This window comes from Lepisosteus platostomus, chromosome 9, assembly GCF_059453375.1.
Source record: "Lepisosteus platostomus isolate fLepPlt1 chromosome 9, fLepPlt1.hap1, whole genome shotgun sequence".
In the NCBI taxonomy this organism is placed as follows: Eukaryota; Metazoa; Chordata; class Actinopteri; order Semionotiformes; family Lepisosteidae; genus Lepisosteus; species Lepisosteus platostomus.
In genome coordinates, this window is record NC_142619.1 from 46,252,953 (window position 1) to 46,275,843 (window position 22,891).

General features: G+C 38.4%; 2 protein-coding genes across 3 annotated transcripts; both read right to left on the reverse strand.

Annotated features, from left to right (window-relative positions):
• Positions 1-1,481: 1,481 nt before the first annotated feature.
• Positions 1,482-4,724, reverse strand: ndufa12 (NADH:ubiquinone oxidoreductase subunit A12). Its single transcript, XM_088645253.1, has 4 exons — positions 4,565-4,724; positions 3,995-4,077; positions 3,059-3,146; positions 1,482-1,775 (listed from the first exon to the last, which is right to left on the reverse strand). Exons 1-4 carry the CDS (start codon positions 4,651-4,653, stop codon positions 1,583-1,585), a joined length of 453 nt encoding a protein of 150 aa, XP_088501379.1. The 5' UTR covers positions 4,654-4,724; the 3' UTR covers positions 1,482-1,582.
• A 1,486-nt stretch (positions 4,725-6,210) lies between these two features.
• Positions 6,211-22,430, reverse strand: nr2c1 (nuclear receptor subfamily 2, group C, member 1). Of its 2 annotated transcripts, none has more exons than XM_088645251.1 (14): positions 22,291-22,430; positions 17,643-17,768; positions 16,964-17,194; positions 15,690-15,774; positions 15,123-15,302; positions 13,868-14,015; positions 13,680-13,773; positions 12,333-12,514; positions 11,549-11,702; positions 11,329-11,450; positions 10,631-10,770; positions 9,273-9,410; positions 8,638-8,743; positions 6,211-8,337 (listed from the first exon to the last, which is right to left on the reverse strand). In XM_088645251.1, the coding sequence occupies exons 2-14, from the start codon at positions 17,712-17,714 to the stop codon at positions 8,163-8,165; spliced, it is 1,827 nt and encodes a 608-aa protein (XP_088501377.1). In that variant the 5' UTR covers positions 17,715-17,768; positions 22,291-22,430; the 3' UTR covers positions 6,211-8,162. The 2 variants fall into 2 exon arrangements, with proteins under 2 accessions (XP_088501377.1, XP_088501378.1); XM_088645252.1 differs by lacking the exon at positions 22,291-22,430 and adding an exon at positions 22,071-22,244.
• Positions 22,431-22,891: the final 461 nt, after the last annotated feature.

Genomic DNA, 22,891 nt, shown 5'->3' on the forward strand with positions numbered 1-22,891 from the left:
TACAGGGCATCATAGATCTTTGCAGATTCCAAGGCTATTTTCATTTTTAAACAAAGCACCTCTTAATTCAATACAATGCTGTATGACGCTAAAAACACCAAATGGCCTTTTACATTGTGCAGTGAAATAAGGGTCCCAGAGGCACAGTATTTTATTGAGCTGGTAATAGAGGAGAGGGAAAATGTATTACAGTCCAAACTACATCAATAGAGTGCTAGGATGCAAGTAGGAGATGCATGACAGTGTTTGTTCCAAAAACTGGTTGGCAAAACTAATGGCTGTATTGGATAGGGTCAGTGTTTTGTTTTCTGTTGAAACATCAAAACAAACCCAGAATACATACTGTACCTAAAGCAGAATAATGTCTTTCATCCTTAAAAAGTTCAAGAGTAAGAAGATAAGCTCTGCAAACTGCTTTTCACATATTAAAAATACCAGACAGCCCTAACGCCACACGTCTGAGTATCCTATTCTGTTATAAGGTACAAATCGTTATACACATTTGACTCTCTACAGAGAAGAACAGCACCACATTGGTTTTCAGTGGAGCAGGGAACATTTCTCTATTAAAACCCTCTTGCTGAAAGAGGTCATACCTGTTGCTAGAATGCATCAGCTCATTCAGCAGTAAAAGATAGATATTTTTAACATAAATATGCTAAATTAAGAAACGCTCGCTCATGATCACACCTTACGCATCATGACAGTACAATGACCTTCAATCAAAATTGTGCCTTCAATTCTTTGAAATCCTGGTTCCTTGCAGTCCTAGTTGTTTTCTGTACAACATGAGTTTGGAAATGCTCTTTTTGTCTGTAACGAACGACAAATTGATCTGCTGGAGGGCAAGGACTGTGCAATGTAATTCACTGAAAGACTTTTTGAATGCCGAAAGATAAGTGTTGAATTGGAGCGTACCACGGCCTTTTGTGTGATTGGACACGACTGTCAAAAATTTGATAAAGCAAATTTATTTCATAATTATACAAAATTCCATCTTTTCTAATAAAAACATGGGCTGAATTCAAACAAAAACATTCCACACTCAAATTTTAAACACATTCAGGCAAAACGTTATACTGGTAAGAAAATTTCAGTTGATTATTTAGCAGAATTTAGTACTGTGTAACATTATCACAGTAATGAAAGGAAATGTTTGTTTCAATATGACCACATATTTTGAATGTGAACAACTACAGGAACTGAGAGAACTTTTGTTTGTAGGAAAATCAGTATATTACATAATATTTAAAAGTTATCCTTAAATGCTGCTCCAAATGAACATTGCCTTTATTTAGGGATCTAATCACTATTTTAAATTTATATGGAATTTAGGTGTTTTTCCCTGGAAAGACCCTGAATATAATGTGCAAGAAACGGCACTGAAAATCTTTTTTAAATCACTACTAATATATCTCATAAGTTACTTGCAAGGGGTCTCCCAAAATGTTTTTCAGAAGAGTAACTAGAAGAATCAGTCACACAGCTTCATTGTAACTTTATTATCGTTATGAGACATCACACTTATTGCGAAGAACAGAGTATCAGCGAGGACATTTGGAAATAAGAGTTCTTGTTCCAGCTATACAGTTTCACCCCTGCTGGATACCTGTGGAGGGACCCACTCGTGAATCTTCTTGCGGGTGGTGGAGTAAGGTACATACTGGGCTGGTGTGCCACTCACATTAAACTTGTGGTTCTCCCAGATAAACTTGCGGGGGACTGGAGGGTGCGTTGTTGGTGGGTCGTCAGAGATGGAGTGCAGCCAGCGATGCCTGTAGAAAGGAAAATGACAAGGAGGAAACCTGAGTTTGCTGTATTCGTGGGTGTGAATAAAGTAAAGAGCTCCCCCGTGTGGTACAGACCGGCTGTGTCTCACATCATCATCATTTTTTTCACCTCAGAAATATCGCTAGACTGTGCCCTATACCATCACTAACTGCGGCTTAAAAACTGATCAACACATTTGTGTTCTCTCGAATTGACTACTGTAATGCTCTACTCGCTGGGGTACCTAAATCTACTTTGAACAAACTGCAGTATGTCCAATTTCAGCAGCCAGAATCCTGACCAGGTCTAGTGCAAATGATCACATTACTCCCATCCTGGAGTCCTTGCACTGCCTTCCTGTCAAATTCCGTGTGGACTTTAAAATCCTCATGCTCACCTACAAGGCTCTGCATGGCTTGGCACCTCAGTACCTGTCTGGACTATTATTGCCCTACTCCCCATCTCGCAACCTACACTCTTCTAATTCTGCTCTCCTATCTGTCCTCCAAGCCCGCCTTCATTGTATGGGTGACAGGGCCTTCTCCTGTTATGCCCCCAAGTTCTGGAACTCTTTGCCCAAGGATATCAGAGAGTCACCTTCTCTAAACTCCTTCAAATTCAGACTCAAAACCTTTCTTTAGAAGAGCCGTTACTTAACTTGTTCCATTCTTCACCCCTCTGCTTTTCTTAGTACCACCATCCACGGTCTCCTCTGTATATTGTAATTGTGTTTTATCTTGTGTATTCTTTTTAGTTATTGTTGTTGTCATTCTGTAAAGCGCTTTAAGAAGCCACCTTTAAAGGCGCTATATAAAATAAAGTTTATTATTATTATTATTATCATCATCATGGAACAGGACGTTCCCAAAATCGGGCTCTCTCACCTCTCCACCTACATGCTCCCAACAGAAGTCTAAAGATGGCTTTTTTGGACTAGCGCTTGATTTAAAAGCATTTCTCAATCAACAGATTAGGAAATATAAAAAAGGTTGATGAATGACTCCAGGCCTCACAGAGATAATTACATTGTGATTTTTGTTATCCTCAAAAGATCAAAATAGACCAACAAATTGATATACTGAGGGGCAAGGACTGTGCAATGTAATTCACTGAAAGACTTTTTGAATGCCGAAAGATAAGTGTTGAATTGTAGTATACCATGGCCTTTTGTGGGATTGGATACAGCCGTCAACAATTTGATAAGGCAAACAAAATGGATCTTAACCCCCTTCATATTTAAACACCAGTCTAAAACACACTGAAAAGAGAGTCTTGTTTGCTAAATTACCATTCAGGGGGGACCATGCTACCATCTACATCCCAGAGAGTTTTTTTCCCGTTCATTTCTTCAGTGTAAATCACCCATCTGTGGCGACCTAAATCACAGAAAAAAGAATAAAAGAAATACCCCTACTTTCACATAATAGGAGATTCCATCTTACAGCTGATATGCTTGTGAGGATTGAAACCCATACCTTGTTGGGTTACAGTAAAGACTTTTATTTTCAATTGGAACAATACACATTTAATGGACAGAATAGGAAATAAGGAGCATAGTACAGGTTCTTCCTAAAGAGAGATGCTCTCTGCTCATCCTCCAGCTGTCACCTGAACAAGATTTGGTCCTTGTTTTAGTTCGAAATTAAAAGAATAGTTCTCAAATACAGACCCCCACCCAAAAGAAGGAAGCATCCCATCCATCCATTTTCTAACCGCTTCATCCAGTACAGGGTCACAGGGGAGCCTGAGCCTATCCTGGCAAGCAATGGGTGCAAGGCAGGATACACCCTGGATGGGACACCAGTCCACTTCAGGGCACACACAGCCACACACAACAGGGGCAATTTTCCCAGAAGCCAATTAACCTACCAGTATGTCTTTGGACTGTGGGAGGAAACCAGGGCAGTCAGAGGAAACCCATGTGAACATGGGGAAAACAAGCTCCATGCAGATAGGATGTGAGGTCCAGAATTGAGGCCAGGCAGCAATTCTAACTAACCATGCCAAACATTATACATCTACATGCATCCTGAAGCTTCAGGAATCCACATAACCTGCAAATACAACTTGTCCGGCCAAGCCTTTTCTTATTTCATAGATTTATACTTAAAAATATTTCCTCTCTCACTATTTTTTCTTTACAGACTAAACATTTCTTATTATTTTACTGACAAGGCATGTCTGTGAGTCGGTTAGACAAAAAGCTGCACAGTTCTGGGCTTACCAAAGAAGTACCGATTGTCTTCATAGTACTTGTTCCCATATTTGTCTACTCCAACAAGAGTTCCAGTCTTCATATCGTTTACTCTGTAAAGCATAACACTACAATTTAATGCATTAGCTGCAGGCAATGTAAAAAAAAGCTTCAAAATCCAGAATTCATTAACCCTAACTAGGTTGACAGATTTTTTTTTTTATTCGTAAACGGTTAGTATTCACATTGGTCTCGGCTAAGAGCTTGTATACAGTTTTAATTGGAACGCTTCTCAGTACAAGTTATAGCTATGTTGTTCATGAAACCGACAAGTGAATCAATCCATCGCGTCCACCAACACCACCTAAAAGACACAATTGTGTGGCAAAATTGGCATTTCTCGGTTTCCTAGGAATGGTGTTATTAAAAATCAAGAAATACATCAATATTGGTTTATTAGCTACATAGCAACAACCACTCAAGCCTTAGAAAAGGTCAATTATAAGGTTATTAGATTATTATTATTATTATTATTATTGCAATCTTAGCACTTAACTTTCTTATTTAGCTGTAAGAAAATGCATCATAAAGATCTTTAACCTGAGTAATTGCAAAATAGCACCGCGAACACCCCCATGACCTCGCAACTGTCCCACAGCCCTCCGAACAACCTGCAAGTACTCCGCCATGTTCAGACGGAATTAGCCGTGACACGGTAGGAACTTTGTTCTCTGTAAAAACATCCGCAGGAAAACTAGGGCGCTCGAAACAATGGTTCCTAGCAGAATGTCGAATACGTGTATATGTAGTCGTTATGATACTATGCCAACAAAGAGGGACAATAAAAAAAATCGTTGCTATGTTGCTATAAAAAGTGGGTCTGTGTGGGTTAATGGCGAGAAAAGAGCGTAAACTGAAAAATAGCTTGAATGAGTGGTGTGCTTTGTTGGGTTTGCGACAGACTTTTTTTTTACTCTAAATGCAAAGCAACTTCCGGCTGCTGACAACTGTCAAGCATTGCGGCAGCATCATGGTTCTGGGATGCTTCCGATTCATGATTAACAAATTTGAAGCTTGTCAGTACAGAGAGGAAAATAGGTGGAGCACACCACAGAGGAATCCTCTGGGAAATAATCCTTCTTGAATCAACCAGGAATCTAAAACTGCACTGAAAATTCACATTTCAAAGGGGTGATTACCCATGGTACAAGGCCAAAGCCACACTGGAATAATTTGACAAAAAGAGTGAATGGCTTTGAGTGGCCTAGTCAAAATGCTGACTTGAGTCCGATACAAGCTTTATGGTGAGACTTGAAGAATGTAGTTCATCAATGATCCCCAATGAGCTTGTAAAAAATGGCAATTTTGCCAGGCTGAATGGAAAAGCATTACACCACCCCACTGTATAAAGCCAATAGAGACCTGCCCAAACACTCAGCAGTGATTGCTGCCAAAAGCGTTTCCACCAAGTTCTTCCACTGATGTAAGAGGCTGAGTACTTAGGTAAATAAGTAAACCGTCAACTTTTCCTTACCGGTTTTACTGACATTCAACCTCCTTTACATATAACAGTTTTCAGTTCAATCTTTGCAGTTTTGAATAAAACGTTCCTTTGATAAACAAAATGCATTATTTGTAATTGATCAAAACGTGATGTTAGTGATAGGAGGTGAAACTATTTACAAGCCCAGACTAAAAAAACACTGCATTTGATATTTTGATTAAACTGATTTTAGATAATCTTTTTCCATTCCAACATTTCTGAAGCTAATCTTTAAATGTCACAGAATATTTTGCCTTTATGTATGTAAAACCCAAACTCTTGTAATTCATCAAATTCATTTTTGTTACTTTTAATATATTCTTTTTTAAATGTTTCTTCTGTTCAATGTGTTTGTTAACCCTAATGAGTATGTCCTGTAGGCAAAGAGAAGTTTCTCAGTTTCAAAAGAATTTGTGAAGGCAGAGGAAAATTCATGTTTATGCAAAGCTAAGTAAAGTACCAAGTTACAGCTTTTTGTTAGTGAATTAATTTAAACCTTAATTTAACTCTACTCTTCAATAGCAGACCTTTGCCAGAAACGCCACTGGAATACACTTTAAATAAAACATTTAATAAAGTCAATTCCAAATACCCCTTACAAAATTGCCATTGGCTGATTTCAGAAAAAGCTGGTGCAGTGAAAAAGAAATCTTATTTAATGTCTAATTGTATCATTAATGGTCTTTATACTCAACACATTCCACAAAGTACAACCTGCATATTTATTTTTAATACAGTATTGGAAACCAACTTTATCTTATAACCTCTATTTTTTAATGAGAACGAAATGTGACTTTGTTATACATGACAAATTAAGGTTACAAAACTAAAATAAAATAATTTCAATAATGTAGCCTACAGTACAGATAAGAAAAAAAAGCTGATGTTATATTTTTAAAAATCAAAAGAAAATGCCATTTACATATCTAATTGAAATTGAACGTTTACATTATCCTTTTTACAATAAACAAAAACAATGCAAGGAAAAAAAAACATGAATCACCTACTTTAATACAGTTAACAATGTCAGAAATCCTTAATAAACACAGAACCCCCCAAAGCACTATACTGACCGAATACTCCACTATTAACCAAACTCTATTCCATTAGACGTTTTCTTCCAGGAAAACAAAAATGTGTATTTAAATGCAAATCTTTTGAAACTTGTGAAAAAAATGATATTTCTTACAATGGTTACACAAGTATTTTTCCAACTTTCTCATTGCTCTAGTATAATTTTCAAGATACAGTTAACATTTACTATGTTTATTACAGCAGATGAACTGGCTTTTTTTTGCTAGATCTGAAACATTAACATGGCACACATCTTGCATCATTTGGCCTCACTGGGCTAAGGGAGAGACTTTTTATCATATATCCTGGTGTCCACCGGCCTTCTAGATCCCAAAAGGCAAGGATAGGCAGGCGCAATGCCGTACTTCAGAAAACCACAGCACACCTCTTTCTAAAACACAGAACCTAGGCCAGGTTTTCAGATTGCAGGGTACTGGATAAAACTCAGTTTTTTAACAGCCCTGATAAGTCATTTCACTGCAGCGCAATGCAGCAGGACACTTTAAGAAAAATAAAACTACACAAATTGCTATCACATTTCAATAAAAATGTTGAGTTTAAAAATGGAAAGGGTGTCGGTCTGTGGGGATGCTCTACAATATAACTTAACACACAGTAAGAAGCGTTAAAGAAAATGCTTCCTTTAAAAGGCAGCGCTGAGCTGCTCAGCAAGCATTCCAACATGAACTGCAGCAACTTGTGCAAAAACAGTTCTGGACAAAACCTTTTGTAATCAGTTACAAAATACATTTTAAAATAATAACACCTTTTTCCATAATTGACTCGTCTTTCCTGGAGTAATAAAAACACATTTTCTGCCCAATACCTACTTGTGCTAGAAGAGTAACAACTCATTTTACTTGTGTAATACAGTGTCTTTGAGTGGAAATAGCTGTTAATTTAAAAAGATGTACAAGGCAGTATAATGTACAGATGATCATTAAACATAATGGAAAATATGTTGCCTACCCATTAATACCACTATAAAAAGAGCAACTGATTTTAAAGTGCATTTGCGATACCGTCTGAAAATACCTTTAATCAATTTAATATTTTTAAGTACATTAATATATTTCCAGAGATAATGGGAGGTTACAAGTAATGGTCCCTGATTTTTAATATACATATTTATATATATACACACATAAAGCACCACATTCAGGTCATGTCCAGAGCAAGCTACAGTTTAAGCACTAATTTCCTTTAGATGGGATAAAGATTTTAGAAATAAGGTTGTAATCTGTACACTTTCTCAAACTCAAACAAGCATACAAGAATCCAAAAATGAAATCTTGACAAAAAAATCCAACATCCAACTAATTAGAAAGGAGACCACCTTAAATGTAACAGAATATTCTTCGTACAGCGATACACTTTCTACTTATTCACATACAAAATGCACCTGCACAAACAAAAAAAAAAACACACTCCAGGCTACTGGCAATCAAACATTTGAAAGTAAAATCCAGGCCAATATGAATTCTTAAATCTTAATCTGCTGATATCTCTGAGAAGTTGTATCCCCACAATTTGTATATTTTTGTAAAAATGAAGGGCCTTTGCCTTTTCGTCAAGCTCAGTTTACTCTATAGAGGTGATAATCTGGTTGTTGTAGTCGGTGGACTCCATTTTCAGAATGTAGGGGATGATGCTGTCAATCTGCACGTTGCCGATGAGGCCAGCAAAGAACAGCTCTTCTGTGATTGCTGCACTCATCAGTCTCAGTGCTGGCAGCTTCAGGAGCAGCTTTGATAGCCTGCAGAAAAACATTGCTCATTACAAGCAGCACATTAATGTTATTAATTACACTAACGGTGTACATTTGTACAAAGAGCAGCCTCCACCTCCATTCTATCTTGAGGCTACGTTCCATGTGTACCACGGGTGTCTCTCTACTGTGTATACTGGCTGTATTTCTTATATCCTCTCTCTGTACATCTGTACATGAACAGATCATTCAAATGGTAATAGTAATGAATACAGTACTTTTTAAAATGTAGTTTTGTTTCTTCTTTTTTTATTCTTAATAACAGGCACCAATGCTAAAATGACTCACCTGTAAGTGTCTTCTGGGTATGTTTGTGTGACATAGTCCTGCAGTTCCATATAGGCTTTTTCCTGGAACCTTTCAATCTGTAATATATTGTCTATACCAGGATGATCTACCAAAAACAAATGAATGGGATACGTTAGGTGAACTTATAAGAGGAAAAAATATTAATGAAAAACTGAACAGAATGTCAGCCTAATTAATATTATTATCATCATTAATAACAACAAAATAATAATAAATAATAATAATAAATAATAATAATAATAATAATAAATAATAATAATAATAATAATAATAATAGCATTTATACAGCCCTATAGATCCCTATAGGTTCCAATGTATGGAACTCATATTGCTTTAGATTTATACTTGCCTGAGGCTACTTGATTATACAATGGAAACTACTATAATAAATAATACCACTATAAAGATTTTAAATTGAAATTGGATTTGAGATTGGAAGTGAAGTACTGACTTAATGCAAGTCTCAAGATGCTTTGCAAAACGTACACCCTACCACCACAGAATATGTACTGAATATATCCTAATCATGGTAGATTTTAGTTTGCATAATTTTAACTTCTTGGTGTTCTTTGAAAGAAAGACACTTATTTTCTACAATAGCAAAAGTCTCTTACCTGGGCTGAACAGAACAATTGCTTTTAAATATGCATATTCATAAGCATCAAGAGACAGTTTTTCCATACTGTTACAGAACTCTTGCATTCTCCAGATGTGATCCATTACAATCTTCACCCTTTCTGGTGAGAGTTTATCTGTCAAAGAGAAACAGGGGTTTGTGAGAAACTACAAAGCAAAGAAACAGGAAAATAAGCTTTTACCAGCAAAGATGTAACAGCCCCGTGTCTTGTAATTTGAAAGTTTAGATTGAGAATATAGCAATACTCAGATCTATTGTGCTAACTGGATTATGCCTACAAAACCTTATCAAAGTCACAATGGGAAAAAAAACCCATCAATGAATGATGATTGACTGAAAAGCACTACCTTAAAGAGGTATTTGCTTCTGACAAAGTTTGAGTAGAACAAGCATGTTTTATCATGTGCAAACAGACAAGATGAATGACTGTTAATGTTTCTAAACATAGAAATCATTTTATATCATTATCACCATGCTCACACAGCATGTGATAAATACCTGATAAGCCAACAAATGCATCTTAAACAGTTCCCATTTTGAAACTTCACAGTTAAACACCTACATGAATATGCAGAATTCATGTTTCTCGGTTCTTTGGGCATTGTATTTTATAGGGCTTTGTTTCAATGAGCAATTGTTGCCTCCTGAACGTTTATGTGATACAAGCTTTCAATATTGCAGCAAGGAGCCCCATGCCTTAACAGACTCGTGCCATGGAGAAAGAACACCGTACGCAAACCTGTGCCCGATTCTCATTTCCCACTGAAACATTCATAACACCAGTGTGAATCCCTTTCTCCCTCAAGTTATCAAAGACATTTTCATTTGCTTAGAAAGCATAATTACCTTCCCAAATTCACTCCTCTGACACCCCTCCCCACCATCCCACTCTTGCCCTCTCTCACATTATTAATAATTTAAAAAAATACCTGTCTTCTTCTTCAATGGGCAACATTTGTCTTGCTACTCATTAATAAATAAAACCTTTTCCTAACATTGGATTTGGTAGAATTTATTTTAGTCTTTCTGGTAAAAGCATCAGGTGACAGGGGACAGGCACATAATATTCAGCCTTGGCGTTCTCCTACATACTTTACAAATGCTACCACGTTTTACACTGCACAGTGAATTGAGCGTTAGACTGTGGAGTGCTCTTAAATGCTGGGCTGCTTTTTTACAGTTTAAATAAATTCTCCTGGTATGTAATGTGCAATGCGTCCTTTACAGCTTGAGTTAAAATCGATATGTCAAACTTTGGTTATATAGCAAATGAATGTACTTCCTCAAAACGTGTTTAAAAAACTTTTGAAGTGATTCACACTCAAAACCACTCACCTTCCTGTAAACTGTTCTGGAGATGGTTGATAATAGCAGTTAAAATTGTGGCCACGTTCATCACCTGTGAACACTGTGCTAGGCCAAGAGCAAAGAGCTCATTCCAGCAAGCCTTCATCAGATTTATGTCACTGTCCTGTCTGTGGACAACAACAACAACACACAGAAAATGCTGTTATTTCATTTTTAGTTTTTGAAAAATGTAATGGTAATCAGAGAGGAGCAAAATGTGTTTTTCTTTAGTAGACTGACTTTAGTGAGCAAAATGGGAAAATGCAATTTACTTGCATTTGCACATGGGAAGAAACAGATGGAACATTAAATCGATTCTTTTTTTGGTTCACAGGAAATCAACATAACACTTTTAGATGCAATAACTGTATCACCTTTCTCCTCTCATAGAATTGCTTACTTCAGTAGGAAGATTAGTAGTAGGAAGTAGGAAGATCATAAAAGTCGTGAGAAACACTATTAAACCAGTCTATTTATTTACAGATTGTGGTGTAAAAATCCGAATTCCGAAAATATTCAATCAAGCTCAGATTACAGAGAAAATCATTGAAAATAGAGAAGGTGATGTTGAACACCCTGCTTTTTCGGAGACTTAAGCAATTTTCAGAAAGTTCTATGAAGTACCGTAAGTGATGTCAAAATTCAGCTTGTGTCAATGAGAGCATTTCTAAAGGAGAATGACTCACCCCAGTGCCTGGAAAGCAGGGATGGAGCGAGCCCAGTGCATGGAGAGGAACAGCAGCCTTGAAGCAGACTCACAGATATAATTCACATTGAGGTACTCCGGCATGGGTAAAGGCATGGTAAGCTAGAGGGGGAAAGGTACAGAAACGTGCGGTTTGCATCATTCTGACAAAATCATTAGTTTCACAAAAATATTGTAGACATCACTGCAACTACATTTACCTTGAAAGCCACGTGAACATCAGATAAGAGAGGGCCATTTATTTCCACCACACTCCCCGACTGGTCTCCTGACACCAGGTGCATACTCGTCTCTATGTGCTCCCCCTGAGGGTGATCTCCTGGATTCAGGGCCTTTGCTAGTGTATCAAATGCTCTGTAGCCAGGAGAAAATAACACCTCCTTTTAGGTCAAATACATATTTTAACTAAGGTAAAGTCATACTTTCAGTTACATAATGGTACACACAGGGATAACAGCTTACAAGTAAACCTGTAGGCACAGCTTTCGATATAAAAATATAATTTACAGAAAAGTGAAGCCAACTGCAAAGAGGTTCGCACTGTTGTGGTATCGGCATTTGCAAAAAGTCTAAAAAGGATGAAGAGCATAAGCTTTACAACAACAAAAATAATAATCATGCATTAAAAAGGAACATATGAGTAAACCTGCATTCAAAGCTCAGGTACACTTGGCAGCATGGAATGTATATGCACCACGAAACAGGAAAATGCTACTTCTGCACTGAAGGGTCGAAAGAAGAAATTAGGTTCTTCCTGAGGGTCAGAGCAGAACTGCCCTTTGCTTCTTTCTTTAAAGCCATGTAAAGCTGATGCAAATCCCCACCACTGTGTTCTACTCACACTTTGTGAGAAATGCTACTGAGGGGGCAGGGCGGCGCAGTGTTCAGCATTGCAATAAGTTAGCGATAAGAGGATAAACTCTTCACTGCCATAATAACACATGCCCATTTTACTTTATAATTACATTGAGAAAAAAGACAAACCTTGTAATATCATTGGATTGTTCTTCTGTCTGAATTTCAGTCATTGAATTATCTCCATTACTTAGTGTCTCTATCACTGACAGGTCTGTGTTACTGTCACTCATCTCTTTTGTTTTGCTGAGATGGGCAAGTGATGTCACCACATTAGCAAGGGTGCTCAAATCACCTTGACACAGGTCACTCTGCAAGAAAGCACAATAAATATTAATACATCATAATAATAATTCAACACTTTGATATGGCACCTTTCATGCCGAAGGTTCCATAAAAGAAGGCACCCACTCCATCCACCACTGGAGAACAGCGGCCATTACACACCGTTAGTCCCACTATGCGGAAGATCAGGTGCTGAAGTGAAAAAATACCTCACCGGGAACTTCATTAAGGCCAGATGTATGAGACCAAAATGGAATTTAGTCACGCCACTAGCAACAGTTAACCCCCTACTCTTTTGAAAAGAGCCAAGGTATCTTTAAAGACCAAGTCCCCAAGGCCTTGGTTTAACGACTCATTGAAACAATGGCACCCCTTACAGACGTGTGTCAAGTCAGCGAACCCGGGCATTGATTTGGAAATTCTAACACAGGGAAGAGTATCATCTAGCAGTCCACTAATACCACTTCCAGGAGCAACTTTGTTATTCTTAGCAATCCTTTTTATCCCATTATTTCTAATCCCAGTACTGGCCAGTTCCAGCCTTGCTAAGTTTCTGGGATCTTAACATATCAGGCTACAAAGTGTTCAGCACTGCTGACAACAAATTGCTTGTTAGACTACCCGTAGGTAATGGAGCCAAAAATCACATATGAGAACCTAAGAAAGGTTACAAACCAGAGGTGGCCATTTGGTCCATTTAGATGTTTCTTGAAAGAAGAAAGGGTATCAGATTTAACAACATGGCCTGGTGGCTTGAGCCAGGCTCCCATAGGCCTTTGTGTATCAAAAGCGCAACTTGGTTTTAGTCTTAAATTTACTTCCATGCAATTTCCACTCTTATTCTCTGGATTGTATTTGACAGTTGCCAGCTTTCTCAATGCTTTGGAACTGATACTCTTCTTTGGACAGAGCAGGACTGTTTTGCAATGCGGTTAAGGCTTCATGTTCATTTCTGTTCTGGAATTTAGCTCAATCTCAGAAACTGTATTTCCAGGTTACAGTGTATTATTTATAAAAGCATGAAAAAGACTTATACTTTCGTAGATTAATCACTTATAAAATGTATTAATTACATGTTGACAGCTGTCATTTTTATGAAAGAAATAACCATTTGAACAAAAATGAGTCTGTTTTAGACCCATCAGGAAACAACTGCACCAGTGGGAGCTGGAGAGAAAGGAGAACTAATACCTTATCAGGGGATGTCATCATCTCAGTGCTGTCAGCCTTTGTGAAGGGCTGTTGAATATTCAGAAGCATTCCCGACTCCAGCAAACTTGTAGACCTATTTTTTTAAGAATGAAACCGATTTAAACAAAGGTTTAAGAAAACTACTGCACAACAAGAACTTGCTGACTTTATAAATAGTATCCATGTACCTTGCAGTCTCCTTGTCTGTTACAAACGTGGGTGTAGCAGCCAGGGGACTGCAGAGATTCTTCCTGATGTAAATCTTTTCAGTGGAGGCAGCGCAGTTCACAGACTTTTCTCTGGAAACTTCCACAGGCTTCCGTTCACACTGCACAGCTAGAAGTAAAGAGGTACAGCACACAGAAAAGGGCTGTAATCCAAATGTCTGAGGCAACTCAGCATTATACCGCAGTCACAATTCCATTTCATGCAAATAAGTTTAATTAACGATCATTTTTCCCCATAATTCAAAATCAATCAAAAACAAGCGATTGTATATAAAAATGGTTTAACAAAAACTACAATAGAATTATTGAAAAGTATGTATATTTTGAAGAATATTCTGGAAGACCAGATACTACATAATGATGTCAGCTGTGTGTCACATAAGCTGCCATAATTCAATAAAACGGGACCCTAAACCACCTTCTCAGGATCAGTGGTGTGCTCATTGTATAAAGCCTCAAAGCATTTAATCCTACACCAGCTTGAGGAAAGTGCAGGGATAGCACATTCCAGAAAATTCCCAAAGCTTCTCAAGAGGTATTTTGTGCTGTAACAGCTGCCAGTTGGGAAGACCCGTATCCTGTTCTTTTAGCAGGGTGGTGATGCGACACAACAGACTCTGTCTCAGGTTGCAACCCTCATTCACTGGTTTCCTGGCTGCTTCACGGACTACAAAGGCAGCTCCATTTTACTTCCTACTCTATGGACAGGCAATCGGATTTTACAACGCACTCTACCTGCCATGAACACGAGATCAGTTACGTACCAGAGGAGGCCAGTTCGGGAGCTAGTGACTAACTGACGACGACACTGACAGCAGTCACTTCCGCAAAACAAATTCCCACACAGGCACATGACCAGCCGGCTCTCTCGCTTGTCTTTGAATAGGGTGCTGCTCTATTAAATTGTGGCAGCTTATGAGACACCCGGTTGACATCATTATGTAGATAAGATAGTATGTACTTTTCCTTTTCTTCCAGAACATTCTCCAAAATCTACACACTTTTATATTAGGTAGGTGTCTTAAAATACAAAGGCAGGGAACATGATAAAATGAACAGACTCAGAAAGAAGTATAATCAAAAGGTAATTCGTCAACCCCTTTCCTCCTAGTTTTTGCAGCTAGAGGGGTCTGAAACGACTGACTTTTCCTTGTAAAACTGCCTGCGTGAACCTGGCAGAATGTGAAAGCAGCAGGGAGCTGAGAGGCGGCCTTACAGTCCTGCTTCATGCCGAAGGCAATGCAGCGCTGCAGGCGGCAGTACTGGCAGCGGTTGCGGTGGTGCTTGTTGATGACGCACTCCCTGGTCCCCCTGCAGGTGTACACCAGGTTCTTCCGGATGCTCCTTTTGAAGAAGCCCTTGCAGCCCTCACAGCTCACCGCCCCGTAGTGTCGCCCTGGGAGGGAGCCACAACAGCCAGGCCATCAGCCCAACGCAATACAAAAAAACAAACGAGACGTAGTACAGAAACTAATAGTAACAGTTCATCTTCAGTACTAGCCAATCAAAGCCATCAGCATAAAACACTACACATCGTTTTCAGACTAAGACTGTTAACACTTTCTGCTTTGTTATTCAAAGGCAGTGGAAAACTTGAAAACCAGTCAGAATCATCAAATACTACCGTAAACCATCACTAGAAAGTGGATGGGTGTCTCTCTTGTTTTATTCCAAAGCCCTCTGAAGTGATGTACGATGAGAGGTGGTAAATAAAAGAAGGATGACGACTGCAACGTTCTATCCCAGTGGTAGTAACTGAAGCTGTTAAAGCTTTAAACTGTACCTGAGGCCTTGTCACCACAAACCACACAGTATTCAACTATAGGCTTGGAAGAGCTTTGATCCACTGTCCCGGTGTCTGTCACAATCTAGAACCAAAAAACAACATCAGAAAGTGCCACTAATAAAGAAGAAACTTTTAAAAGGACAATGTGCATTCATGGAGGATAAAACAGAGGGTAATTACTATCAAAATCTCTGAACTTTGAAGCCTAAGAATCCATATACTTTTTTGTACTGTACATCCCATACAGTTTCAAAACATACAGTTATGGTGCACTGAAATTTCTACAGGTTAAACCCGATCCTTTAATTTTTTAACAGAAGCAGAACATACAAATTTTGAATCATTGGAAGCCTGTTCATTACAAAAACAGATTCCCCAAGCTCAGCTCTTTTATGTTAATTATTTTATCTTTTTGAATAGGGAGAAAAAAAGTAGACAAAAGCACATAGCTAACAGTTTCAAAGACAAAAAACTGTATTTTAAAATGCAAGCAAATGTCAACTTCAGATACCCACTCCGGTCTTGCAGTGCAATCCTCTAAAAGCACTGCAAACTTAGGAAATGAATGTTTCTTTCAGTTTCTAAATTCTTGTCCTTAAATGCATCTATAAAATTGGTCATGCAAAGTTCTCCTCAATGCCCATGTATATAAAAAGAAACTTTTATAACACATCTTCAGGGCTTAGGCCAGACCTCATCTTAACCTTTCTACAAAGAGCTAATAGTCTAGAAACATGGATTTCAAAAGCAAAATTTCACGGATTTACAATCCAAATTCTTAACCTTATGTGAGCAATAAACAGATTACATATCTCACTATTGGGAGTTCTTGAAAACAGCTACATTTGTACCTTTTAATTCAGTCACCCTTTAGGTCAGTGGTTCCCAATCTGGTGACCCACACGCCTGCTAGTTTTCACAAAATCCCACCTTAATTAGATAATTGAAGTCTTACTTGACTTAAGAAGTCGGCATCAATTAAATATTTAATATCTGCGTTTCTAGTCACAAGTTTAGGATTGGATTTCACTTACAAAATACAACCGTTACAGCTCTAATATGTTTAAGAGCTGGAAATAAAGAATTCAGATTAATCTGATTATTAAATGAATGAAGGGTTTGATTGTGTAGCTGAGGGCTCGGCTGAAACAAAAAGCAACAGGTGTGAGAGTCATCGGGACTGGGGTTGGGAACCACTGCTCCAGGTAATATACAAAGAGAGAAGAGGAAGAATGAATGGATATTCTGTGAGTGATCACTGAATATCATACCTGGATCTGCTGTGTAGACAAGTCCGGTGAAGTGAACAGCACCTGGTTGACACCAGTCCCATCCGGAGTCGCCAAGATGACTTTTCCTTGAGAGTGCTCCTGCCTAGCTAAGATAACTTTGCCCGGTGTGGAGCCATCAGCATTCGTTAAGATATACTGCTTCCCTGCGGAGGCCTGGTCAAGTGCCGTGACGATCTGAATCTTCTGCCCTGTCTGCTGGTCTGTGACAATCTGCAAAACAAAGACATTATTTATTCTGAAATTGTGCTTCCCAGCCAACAACCTCCATTAATTAAAAAAGAAAACATGCAAATTAATAAACAATAAAAAAAGAATACTAATTTTTAAAAAAGCAACATTTCATATGGGACGAACAAATGTTGGTCAAATTTAGTCAAACATATCAATGACAAACATTCCAAGTTCAGAATGTTTCTTTTAACACGAACGTAAAAACCTGACACCATAACTGACAATGAAAGGAATTCTCATGCACAGAGCAGCTAAACACAAGGATCAGATCAATACACTTTAAAATTACATGATGCCTTCTACAGTTGTTTGTGCGTAATGAATATGTAGGAGAAAAGAATTAAAATCATTAGTATAGAAAAGATAAAGAAATGCCACACTGCTGCTACCTTAATTATGTGTGAAGCATAATACATAATAATGTTACCTGTATACGATGAGCCAGTGCCACACCACCTTCTGCTGGAACAAGCTGTATTCTCTGCGCTGTGCTGTCCATTGTTTGTCGTCCTTTTACAAGCCCTTGGTTATTAACTCCATGGGATGGAAATACCTGCGCAAAAACTCTATTAGTACACCTTACTTAAATATTCATATAAACCCGAACCACACAGCCTGTACCAAGGCTATTGCACATTCCTCAGCTGATACAGTCAGACTTCTGCAGTTTTTCCGTTATAATGTGTAAACAAATGGGAATTAATATAAAAATCTGATACGTTCACACAGCAAATAAATTCAGTTAAAAGAGGGGAGATGTCACCTCTGGTGCTTGAGAGCTTTTTGATTTGGGTGATTTCTAAATTAGTAAATAAAAAGAGTTCACCTTCTTAAGCGGTCAATGTCAAAACAGACACAAAAAAAAGTGATCTTTTATTTGTATCTGGCACTTTCAGTGGAGCCCTGAAGAGTGAGTAGCTTTCCAAAAATGGTAAGGTGTATCTATACTTTCAGAAACCATGTTTCCTATTATCAGTAGCAGGTAATCAAAACAACACAGGCTGAGGGAAAAGGTGAAGAAAGGCAATTTCGTTTTGTACCCCAAATTCTGAATGGCACTTGTGTAGCATGTTTAATGAAGTGACCGGTCAGGAAAATCTCTTTAGCTGTTTTTGTTGCACCTTGTCAGGTACCAGATCAGCAACATTAGTCGTTTCGACCAGGGGTTCTCAGGCCTGGAGTCCTGCCAACTCTGGTGGTTTTTGGTTCAACAGGGTCCTTATTCAACAGGGCTTACTGCTATCAGTAATTTCTCCTACTGCTTGTTTAGGCTTTTTTTCTACACTCTGGGCTATGTTCCAAAAACTCCCCTGTACTGCAGTTCTCTGTTTTGGTCTTTGGACATCTCTCTGTCTTGTGGTTCTTACACACAGGCTAATTTATTTAAAATGTCTGAGTCCTTTTTTTTAAAATTGCTTTTAGCTCTTAAAAAGATGAGATTTGTAATCTGTACAAACCCTGTGCTGATGAGTGAATTTCACCACTGCTCTCATTCAGGTGTGCTCACTGAAAAATAACTAATTGCATTTAAGCAGAATGAGAAACACAGACGCATTGTAGGAGTTGTGTGATATAGTATCCAATTTGTGTTTGATTGTCATCAATAAAGTACCTACCAAGGGATGTTTATTCAGAAAAAAGGGAGAAAATTTGCAAGTTGAGGAGAGAATTGCATAAAGTTCTATGAGATGAAATTGTTGGAAATAATGTACTTTACGGTATTCTTGAAACCACAAAACTGAATCCATAAAAAGTCTAAACCAGCCACAAGGGTACTTCAGCACCAGGATTGAGAACCACTGATTTAGACAATTCCAGACATCCATCAATAATAATTGTATCCATCGAAAGCCATTATAAAGAAAACAAATCATTTACTGTGTAAATATTTATTCAAAATGTTTGATTGTTTTGATCTACTTTTTGACAAAGGCTACTGCAAATACAACAGGGAATTAAGAAATGGTTAAACAGAACGGTCTGTAGGCTTTTATCCTTTGTGTATGGCCCAAACGCAAACAGGGACAGTTTTTGAAGTATGCAGTTTGTGAAGGGCCCTTTGCTGGGATTAACAATACAGTAAACCCTTGCTTTAAGAAACTGCAAATTTAATGGACAAAATGTGTTAATGGTGAGTTTTGTTTGCAAAAGGGACACTACTCTTTGTTTCCCTGTTTATGTGTGCGATTCATCATCTTGCACGGGGTATTGAGAACAATACAGAGTTAATCTGTGTATAACTGAAAAATTAGAGTTCATTGAAAAATTAGAATCTAGCATGCCCGAGGCTCACATGCTGGTGGAATATAGTGACAAAAAGCAAAGTGTTTCAGATATCCGCAAGATGAAAGACAACGAGATGCAGTTAAACTGAAACATGACACAGAAGATATTTATACAGGATATATACACACACACATTTTTGTCATAAATGAGTTTTTTGGGCTATCTCACTGGTAATTTAACAGACATCTGGCAGTACTGGACACCCCTCCCCTCCTAATAGTCTGGTAAAGCAAAGGTTTATTATTGCAAAACTGCGGCTGTGGTGTCGTTTGCAACATTAGGCACTTTGACATTTTCTCCAAGTACATAAATGGAAAAAAGAGTTTCAGAGAAAAATAAATCACCGTCCAGTGCCAAATTTCCTAATGTCAGTAAAATGAAATACCACAATATATTTAACAAAGTGGATTGCCTGTAAGGGAGTGCAGCTTGAAACAGTCATTTTCAGCAACTGGTACGTCACTCATAAGGACAGGGTATAGCTAAACAGATTTTACAGACCTGCAATGTAACACTAGTAATGCCAACTATCACCATATTAAAAATAATCTTTATGTATTTCAAATATATGTAGAAATGCGTCATGTAAATCACTTTAACAGAGAAGTTTTGATTAGGTTTGTATCTCATATGTACCAGCTTACATACTACTTTGAGTAGGTGTGTGTCAGCATGCATAGGCTCCAAAGGAACAGATAAAAATGTATTACATACCGAAAAGGAAAAGGAAAGAGACGCAACGTTTCGGCTGTGGAGCGTTCTTCACACCTGAAGAAGACTCCACAGCTGAAATGTTGCGTCTTGTTTCTTCTCCTTTCAACGCAGAACATAAATTTACTTTTTCCGAAATACTACTTTGTAGTGTTCCATTAAGCACATGTGGGCCTAATACTTTCGTAGTATATAAATGAATTAACGTTAATGTCCTTTAATGTTACTGGAAACCCATTAGGTTAAATTACCCATCACAGAAACGGGAAGAGAGTGGGGGTGAAGTCAGATACTTGTGAGAAATAGATTTTGCCCACAGATATAACAACACCGCAGCATAGTGCCGCAGTGGTTAGCATTGCTACTGTGCAGCAGTGGGGCCGACCCTGGGTTCAATCCCATGGTACTATTTGAATGGAGTTTGTATGTCAGCAAGCAGCCAACCCACTGAAGCTCAGCAGTCTGGCCATTACCTGGATGGGAGACCTCCTGGGAAAAACCGAGGTCCTGACTCTCTGTGGTCATTAAAAATCCCCAAGTCTTCCCTTGCTCTTAAGAGGGTGGAGATTTAATGTGACCTAGAAACCTTACTGGACAGCACCTTTTGAGCACAGCTCCCTTTACCCTAACGGTTCCGTTACGGTATTTTAATGAGTTTTGCTAGTTAACTGATGCCCAGGAAAAACAGCGGAGGACAGAACAACAGCCTTGGTAACATAAAAAAAAAGTTTAAAAAATGACAGCTTTGGTCTTTGTAGCTCGCGCGCCTGCACCAGTACAACACCGATCAATTTCACTGCTACTTGTAAGAGCCGGCACTGAACAGTTCTGCATCTTAAATCCTTGTCATAATTAGAATTTCCAAATTATTTCTACAATATTTTCTCTTCAGTTATTTCTTTCCTTGGACATTTTTGCCAATTTCCATATGTTTTTGTCACTTTAAAAAAAAAGTATGTTCTAGGTGGCAGAAGCACGGAGCCACCAGACACAAGCGATTACAAACACTTGTCTATGGCTGCATAGAGTCCGTGCCATTAAAACACACGAATAAATTTCTTATACAACCCAGGAGTGTCTATTTTTTTGTATTTTAAAGGGAGTGAAAAACTGGCTACGATAAAACGTCTTAACGGTGAACTCCTAGAATGACTTGGGATACAGGATGTAGGCCAGTACCGACATTGCTCCGGCTTGCAGACTCCTAACTTCTCCGTTCTAATTTGCACGTTTCTTCTAATTTACACAATCGGTAAAAGCCGAATTACGGCACAATAACTAAACACTTCGTGCTATTCATATCATGTTGTAGCTGCGGGGCTGCTGGCCGACAGCCGCCTTGCAAAGAGAACTCGTGAGACGGAGGGAAAACAAAAGGCGCACCAGACAACCTCCATGTTTGTAATTTTTAAAAGTTGCATCAGAGGGCTATCGTCCCGTTGTTTGATGCAATCAGGCGTTGCTTTAACCTAGGTAAACAAAATTATTTAAATTCAAAATGGAGGAAGAAACATCTTTTTTTTCCTGTGGGTGAAAGGTCAACATTGAAGGGTTAAAGCATGTTGCCGTTCCGTCGGTTCAGAGGCAAAGCAGCTCGTGCAGGAGGTAATGGGTTCGGATGTGGCGCCAGTCCACAATCTTCATTTAACTCCAATTAGACAAAAAAATCAAACCGAATCCGTAATACGATTCGTTTGGATCTGGACTTTATTTTAATCTGTACTTGCTTGTTTTTAAAAAAGGACATTTCATTTCATTTTCGATTCAGGAGCCGCTAGTTACAAAATAAGGAAATGGCAAACCCGTATAACCACACCAAATATTGCCGATGTTTACCCTTGACGGGGTGCAACTTTACCGAAGCATAAGATGCGAAGTATACGTCAAATGAAATCTAAGACCTCGTTTTGTTTCTTGCAAAAATCTGAGAACATCCTTTTGAGCAGTTCCGCTGTCGTTATGTATGTATCTGCCCTTATAGTTAATGCACTTTTACCTTTTGAAAACAGATTTCCCTTTTTGCTGCATTTTAGGTAGTCCACTATTTTATTTGCGGTTTATAAAAATGAAAATCTTACCCAGTGTGGCTGTTTCGTTTTCTGTATCCGAGAATGTTAAAATAAAAATGTATGTTTCTGCTGGTAGCTGCAGCTCCAGGGAGGGTCAGAGTTCGTGACCTCTCACAGCGCAAACGTTTCGCCGCCTGCTACCGAGCATGCGCACTGGCGCCGAGGCCGTGCAATGGAGGCAGGGCGTCCACAACGTCACGATTTAACATTTTCCCTCCCGACTGGAATGATTTGAAATGCTGCAAATTCTGAACATCGTTTTTTTATTGTGGAATAAAAATGTGGAAACGTTTTCTTTTACATCTGTCTCATAGTATTCGAAAGCCAGCCAGCCCCCGTCGTCGGTGTTATATATTTCCCTATTTTATTTTTGTAGATTCCGCAGTTTTTAAGGTCTTATAGCGTGTGCGTACTCTTTCACCAACCTGTGGTTAAAAGTCTGAATTTTCTGTGAGCTTTTCGCATTTAAACGTTTTTCGACCATTAAAATAATAACGTGTTGCACAATAATGATTCTTCTGTAGCTATAAGAAAAACGTTGTGTACCTTTAATGTGACATACTGCTGAACCATTATAAAGTGAGCTTTGGTGTTTAATTTGCGTTCTGTG